At 36.6% G+C, this 7,990-nt stretch overlaps 1 protein-coding gene across 1 annotated transcript in view; it reads left to right on the forward strand.

Annotated features, from left to right (window-relative positions):
• VPS50 (VPS50 subunit of EARP/GARPII complex) overlaps positions 1 to 7,990 on the forward strand; it is a gene marked incomplete in the record, with an annotated part of 117,723 nt that overhangs the window by 97,641 nt on the left and 12,092 nt on the right. Inside the window, 2 exon segments of the mRNA XM_027766315.1 lie at positions 2,804 to 2,884; positions 7,869 to 7,990. Of these exon segments, the coding sequence (XP_027622116.1) occupies positions 2,804 to 2,884; positions 7,869 to 7,990 (203 nt within the window).

The raw sequence follows: 7,990 nt of genomic DNA on the forward strand, positions 1-7,990 counted from the left end.
TCTGTCTCTCTCTGTCTGTCTGGAGAGCGCACGCGCCCTATAGCAAAACAAAACAAAAAAAAAAAAACTCACGCCGGGCGCGTGTGCGTGCGTGCCCAAGATCCCGAGAGGAGAATGAAGGAGAAGGGATTGCAGCGTGGCCATCCCCTCTGGGGGGTGATTTCTCGCTTTCTGTCTCTCTGTCTCTCTCTGTCTGTCTGGCAAGCGCACGTGCCCTATAGCAAAAATCTCTTCAAAAAAAAAAGAAAAAGAAAATCTTGGTGACATTTGGGTTAGTCATATGCTCTTAAAAAGGAAGCAAAAACATAAACTATAAAATAAAATATTGATAAAATGGACTTTTTCCTGGTTAACAGCTGCTTTTGAAAGACAAATACAAAATGGCAAATCAGACTTGGCAAAAATTTTGGAAACCATATTGAGAAAGGAGATGCTTACACAATGTGCAAACAACTCTTATGACTCAATAAGAACACAACCCAGTTTAAAAATGAGCAAAAGGTTTGATTAGTTACTTTACAGAAAGAGTCATGTGGAAGGGCTAAAAAAGCACATGAAAAGATGTTCTCTATCACTGTCCTTCAGAGAGCTGCATGTGAAAAGCACATTTCAATATCACTACAATCTACTAGAATAGCTTCAGTTAAGAGGATTGACAATATCAAGAGTTGGCAATTGTTTTGGAGTATTGTAGTCTGCTTGGGCTGCTATTACAAAATATGGATTCAATAGCTTGAACAACGACAATTTATTAAAAACAGTTCTGCATTCTTGAAAGTAAGTCTAAGATCAAAGTATTAGGCAATTTAGTTCCTGGTAAGGACTGACTTCCTGACTTGCAGGCAGCTGCTTTCTCATCCTGTCTGGTGGCCTTTCCTCTACTCATAAAGGAGAAAGTCAGCTCTCTGCTATCTTTTTATTTGGACACTAGTCTCAGCAGACCAGATCTCCCACACTTATGAGTTAATCTATCCCTTATTATCTCCTAAAGACTTCTCTAAATACAGTCTCATTGGGAGTTAGGGCTTCAACATGAATTTCAGGGGAACACAGATAGTTCACAACATGGAGCAACTAGAATTTACAGCATTGCTTGCAGAAATGAAAGATATAAGGTACTTTAGAAAACAGGTAGCATTACCTTATAAAGTTAAAAATATATTTATGTGTGAGTCAAAAATATCACTTCTAGACATTTACCCAAGAGAATTGAAAATAGTACATGCCTAAAGACATACCTATGAATGTTCATAGTGGCATTATTCATATAGCCCACAACTGGAACCCAATTGTTTATCAATAAATAAGAACACCATGCCATGTTTGTACTATTAAATACTGCTAAGCAGTAATAGAGCACAAAATACTAACAGACTCACAATAGATGAATCTCAAAAGCATGCTAAGTAAAAGAATCCAAACACATAAGATTTTAGATACTGTTTAATTCTCACTAGAATTTTAGAAAAGGCAAAGACTATAGTGACAGAAGATCAGGAATTGAGGGTGGGAGAGGGGTAAGTGCAAAGAGCATGAGAATGTTTTTCAGTGTTTGGGAGCCTCTTTTATATGTTGATTTTGGTGCTTATTGCAAGATTGTATAGAATTACCGAAATTCATCAAAGTGCATACCTAGGACCACTCAATTTAATTTATAAGTAATACCTTAAAGAAAAAAAGAAAGAGTGAATTAATGAAAATTGATAAAACCTAGCAAATAAAATCAGTCCATGTATTACTACCTAATGTTATGACACAACTATTTTAGCTTGAAGTTTTCTGACACATGTGTAAATAATTTCTCATTTTTATATCTCAGATGAGAAAGAACAGATACGTGTGCCTGCTTGTGAGTGCCTATATTCAAGGGGTATTCAATTGTACTTTAATTCCATTTTCCCATGAACTCTGTAAGGATCCTTTATTAGCCACATACAAAATTTGTATGAAGACATTAATGAGACTATACAATTTATAGTCTACTATAAGTAAAAGTTGTAAATTTATTGGCTCATAGAGAACATTGTAACCTTTTACCAGATGCCTGTATTTATTGATGATTACTTCTAAGTTACATTTATTTGATAATTTAATCATCACACAAGGATCTGAGTAACTAGCTTTTCATGTCTGAACAATCTAGTCATCTTTCCTATTTATGCTCTTGTGTGAGATTTTTATAAAGGCTTTGGCTTTGTTGTAGTGAATAGAATTCTATACCATGAAATGTTTATTAAGCCTAATAGAAAATATCATTGATTTTTTTCAATAAGGATTTAAGCTATCTTTAATTTGTATAAAAAAATAAATTAGCAGCTATACATTATTATGCCTCCACATAAGCACAGCTTAGTATAACTTAAATATAACAGAGTATAAAACCTTTAAGTATCTAAAATCTCAAATTCTATAACTATAAGTAACTGGTGGGAAAAAAATTCTGATGAATTCTATCCCGATAATGCACAAGGTTAACAGAGGTTAGTGTGGCCTATAAATAAATGCATACGGGTAAACAGTCCTTAGGTTCCCTTGAGGGCTAAGATTTGACTTCTTTGCTTAATGTATTAGAATTTTTAAACTTAATTTGAAAACCTTCTGAAGGCTAAGTAAGTGAAAACTCATCAAATTCTTAGTCTAGTTTTAAGATGCAATACTCACAAGACAATTTTATTGGGTTGTCAGAAAAGTCATGATGCATTTTTGCATGGAAAAACATAGAAAAATACATCATGACTTTTATGACAACCCAGTATTACATAATACTTCAGAGTGATGTAACGTGCTTGTCTTTCTTTCTCAGTTGGAATCAACGGGACTCGGCCTTAGCAGTAGTAGACTAAGAACAACTCTAAACAGAATACAAGAAAGCCTTATTGATCTGGTAAGTAAAGCTTTGGAATTAATTCCTTGGGCTATATAAAATAAAAATTAGCCATCTAATCAGCTACATACAAATGTGTGCCTATTTGTATGTTGAGTGTCTTAGTCCTTAGTGTTATATACTAAGTGCTTGTAGGAAGGAACGTGGAAGTTGCTTCCTTCGGATCAGAGAGAGGAAATTAGTATACATGGCAGGATATAGTATTGGCTGAACATCTAGTACAAGTTCAAAACAGAAAAAAAGGCTTATGTGAAAAATTGATGTCAGAGGGCAAATCAGGGAGGGAGATTTGTGCTAGATTTCAAAGAAGCAGCATGAGGTTAATAGGAAAGAAAAGAAAGAGCAGTATTCAAGTATAGTTTCAGAGCCTGTGCAAGGAATGAAGTGGGATGACCCAAAGTTTAGTACATCTTTGTGGTTTGGACACTGATTTATGCTATGCTGGAGTTTTGTTGCAGAGAGTATTTGGGGCCATGTTATAAAAGGCCTTGAAGTTCAAGGAGAATGTTTGGATAGTTTTCTATGTAGTAGGGAGTCTTGGTTCCTGATTGTCACATGATAAAATATCTATTTTAAGAAGATAGGCTAGATAGGAGCTCTAGAATGACCCTCTGTAATATAAGCCTCTAAAATTAAAAAAAAAAAATTTTTTTTTCATACGGTTAGTAACTGTATCTCAAAATTTTTTGGTTTAGAGCATGTCTCTGGATCTATAAAACTCCACTCTTCTCTCAGTTTTCTTTTATTTCTTCGACCAATCCCAAGCAAGCAATCATTTTCTTCTTTTTTTATATGTGCTCTATTTGCATACTTCTGTTGTTGAAATTTTTATAAAGCAGTATAATAATTTATTCTTTTAAGAATATTTATTGAAGTAATTGTTACGTGGTAGGCAGTGCTATAGTGTTGGAAATCCATCAGTCCATGGAAGAGAGAATTCCTGTCATCTTGGAACTTGCATTTTATTGTAGCAGAGACAAATAGATATTGGGTTGTCAGAAAAGTTACTTTTGCATAGCAAAAGTATGTCATCACTTTTCTGACAACAACCCAATAAATATATAATCTAGTGTCAGATATTTATAATTGCTAAAGTGAAAATGAAGCAGGCTGTGATAGGTTGGTGATCTTTGAGCAGAGATGTCAATAAAGTAAGAAGGTACATGCCTTTCTTTTTCTTTTCCTTTTTTTCTGGGAATATTCAAATGTGCTGTGTGAAAAATCACTAATAGTCACATAGTTGAGAGCATTTGAAGGGCTAGCAAAAAAACCTTGAGACTTTCCCTCCCTTAGCATGTTCCCCACCCCACCTGGAGCCATCAGATCCTCTTGGCAGCTGAAATGATACAGACGAACAGACATGACACATAGAGAGCACAAGGGAATGGCTTGCAATGCCATTGTCTTGGTTGAGCACTGTTTGGGCAGAAGAAATGACCCATGTCCATCTCCCTTATCATTTGGAGATTCTTTTGCCAGAACATCTTTATTTATTTAATTTTATTTAAAAAAAACCCAAAAAACAAAACAGGACCAGCAAATGGCATAATGGTTTATGTTGCTCGACTCCCACATTTGAGTCCCAGACACATGGTAGCTTAAAAAAAACTCACACTGGGCACGTATGTATGTGTGCCCAAAATCCTGAGAGGACAATGTAGAAGGGATTGTGGCATGGCCATGCCCAGTGGGGCGTGATTTCTCGCTTTCTGTCTGTCTCTGTCTCTCCAGCGAGTGCATGTGCCCTGTAGCAAAAAAAACAAAACAAAGCCAGCAAACAAACAAAAACAGGCAAGAAGTTGGTACCCAACAGTGTCTAATTTTTTTAATTCTCCCTCTTTTTCTTTCTTTCTTTTTTTTTTTTTTTGAGTGGGGTTATTAATTTTTAGGAAAAGAAAGTAAATAATGGAGATGTATCATTGATTAACTTGCATGGTTCCATGATCCTGATTCTCCCTAGAGGAAGCCCATTTATTCCCCAAATAACTAATTGAGTGTTAATCAAGTAATTAGAGATTGAAGAGAGACAGTATCTTTATCTTTATTTATTTATTTATTTTTATTTTATTTTATTATTTTTTTTTTGGAGAGATTTTTGCTATAGGGCGCGTGCGCTTGCCAGACAGAGAGAGACAGAGAGACAGAAAGCGAGAAATCACCCCCCAGGGGGGATGGTCACGCCGCAATCCCTTCTCCTCCATTCTCCTCTCGGGATCTTGGGCACGCACGCACATGCGCCCGGTGTGAGTTTTAAGCCACCGGGTCCGAGATGCGAACCGCGGTCGACTATGTGGGAATCCAGCGACATAGCCATTATGCTAACTGCTGGTTCCCAAGACAGTATCTTTATCTTTAGAAAAAAGGAACAGAATTATTATGTTATGTGAAAAGTTTTATCATTTCTATTTTCATTTTGTTAAATTTATAAAATAAATTATTTGATGTCTCATACATTTGATATTTTTAATTCAAATGGAAAATGTTGGAGATTTGTTACAGTAGAGTTATTTTTAGAAGTAATCCTGAATTACATGTTGTACACTTTTAGATTTTAATCCAATTTTTGTGCTACAGTTTTCTTCAAGGGTCTTTTAAAGCTACTACTTATATTTGTATTTAAACATTCACTTGTGCTACCTGTCTACACATATGTTCTTACCCTTAAACTTCATAATAGAGGTCACTACTTAGTATTTTCCATACTGAAAATAGTACATAAACTGCAGGGATTGTATTAGATAATATTTAGCATCTCTTCAAGTTCTTATCAGTCTATGAGTCAATCAAAATTTTAAAACTTTTTGCTAAAGGAATAGGTATGGGTAAGCGTTATGCGATCTATATTCAGGCAGACTTAAAAAATATAACACTTCCGTGGCCAGCAGGTGGTGTGATGGTTAAGGCGTTTGGACTCCCACATGGCTGACCACGTTTCAAGTCTGGGACCTGACAGCTTGAAAATCAATGCCCGGCATGTGTGCATGCATGCCTCAAATCCTGAGAGAATGGAGGAGAATAGATTATGGTGTGACCATCCCTCTGGGGAATGATTTCTCACTCCTTCTCACTGTCTCTCACTCTGATGAGCACACACTCCCTATGGCAAAAACCTTAATAGGTGTGTGTATGTGAGTGTGCGTATCACTACTTTTGTACTGCCTATTGCATATTTTGCATAACATTTGTTCTATTTTTCTTTTTGTAAATTTCTGTTGTGGAAATTTTATAATGAATGAAGTTTGTTACTATATCAGTACTGGAAAACTTGTACTTAAAACTAAAATTATAATGCCCATTTCTAATTCAAACCAGTTATCAGAAATATATTGGGTTATGAAGTCTGCTTCACACAATGAAGTAATTGTGAAATTACAATATCAGTATTGTTAGGAGTCATTTATTAAGCATCAGGAACCCATGGAGTTCTTTTTACAATGTAATTATGATTTTACTGTCTTGACCTCTCTTTTCCTTTCCCTCTGCAAACAGTAATTAAAACTCTTTCATTGACACTGAATGTAGCAGCTAAGTAGTTGGTGTGTTGGCAATGTTCTGACACATTGTTTTGTATTTGCTTTACAAAGGGAAGCTTGTTAACCTAAATGCATCTTTATTGAAATACTTTGAGTAATTCTAGCTGGCAGCCTTCTGTTACTCTGTCAGCTACTCCAGTAGTCTAGCACCTTCTTGCCTAAAACCTCCTCAAGACTTTTCCACCTGTGCCACAAAAAAAGATTGCCCATGTACCAGTGAGTTTAAGTTTTGTTGTTTGACTGTTTTCTTTCTTTCTTTTTTAGGGGAGAGGTTTTTGCTATAGGGCACGTGCGCTCGCCAGACAGAGAAAGAGAGACAGAAAGCAAGAAATCACCCCCCAGGTGGGATGGCCATGCCACAATCCCTTCTCCTCCATTCTCCTCTCAGGATCTTGGGCACCCACACACACGCGCCCGGCGTGAGTTTTAAGCCACCGGGTGGGTCCAGGACGTGAACCGCGGTCGACTACATGGGAGTCCGGCGACATAGCCATTATGCTAACTGCTGGTCCCTGTTTGACTGTTTTCTAAGAGCTCAGTAAAAAACTGAGTTCTCTCTCTCTATTGGGGAGAAACTGAGTAAGCATATCTTTGAAACGCTTCCTGTACCTGTTTGCTTTTAATATGAAATATATTTCTTTGATGTCTAAGCATGAACATCATTCATGTTCTCAGCATTCCTTGTCTGGCAACAGAATAAATGAAAAGTTAAATTAGTAATGAGAACATTGCTAGTGAACGTGGCATCAAGTGACAGTAAAACTGAGAGCTCTGAACTCTGATGAGTTTTACTGACCTCAAATTAGACTGCATCACTCCTGTCGATGTCAGAACTTTTTCCCTGAGTTGGTGTTTCTCTCTGGACACTGTTTAGAGACCCAGCACAGCCTGCTATTGGATAGCCTTTCTTCTGTTCACACTGAGCAGCTTCCTCAGTAGTCCCTGGACCTATATAGCACAGTTGGGTTTGTTTCAGTTTCTAACTACATTTTAATGCTGCCTTCCTGAGATTATACTGAGGCTAGGTTGATTAAGGTTTAGGTGTGAAATGGTTAATCAGATCTGACTTTTGGATTTTACCAATTTGATTTCTAAGGAGCACTCTCACTTCCCTCATTTACATTTCTCTCATTTCAGGAGTGTCTCACTATTGTCTCTAGGAAACATCTGTCAATTCATAAAGACTTCTGTGTTGGCAGACTTTAGGTCATGCACAGATGGTTACATGGAGTGTAAAAAACTGAGTGTTGGATGATATAGAGGATTGTTTTCACTTAATGTGAAAAGGAAAGTTCCAATAGCTACAAAATAGAAAAGCAGGAAGGAAGAATTGAAACTATATGTTGTTAGTGTATTTTAATTGTAGTTTTAGTTTTGTCAAAATCATGTGTTTTGTTACAGTTAGATTTGCTTTTTAAAGAGGCATGTGTGCATGTGTGTTGTATTTTCAGGAAGTTTCGGCTGATCCTACTGCCACACTCACAGCAGCAGAAGAAAGAAAGGAGAAGGTACCAAGCCCGCATCTCAGTCACCTAGTGGTTTTGACATCTGGGGATACCTTGTACGGGTTGGC

Source organism: Tupaia chinensis, unplaced genomic scaffold (genome assembly GCF_000334495.1).
Source record: "Tupaia chinensis unplaced genomic scaffold, TupChi_1.0 Scaffold142374_1, whole genome shotgun sequence".
Classification (NCBI taxonomy): Eukaryota; Metazoa; Chordata; class Mammalia; order Scandentia; family Tupaiidae; genus Tupaia; species Tupaia belangeri.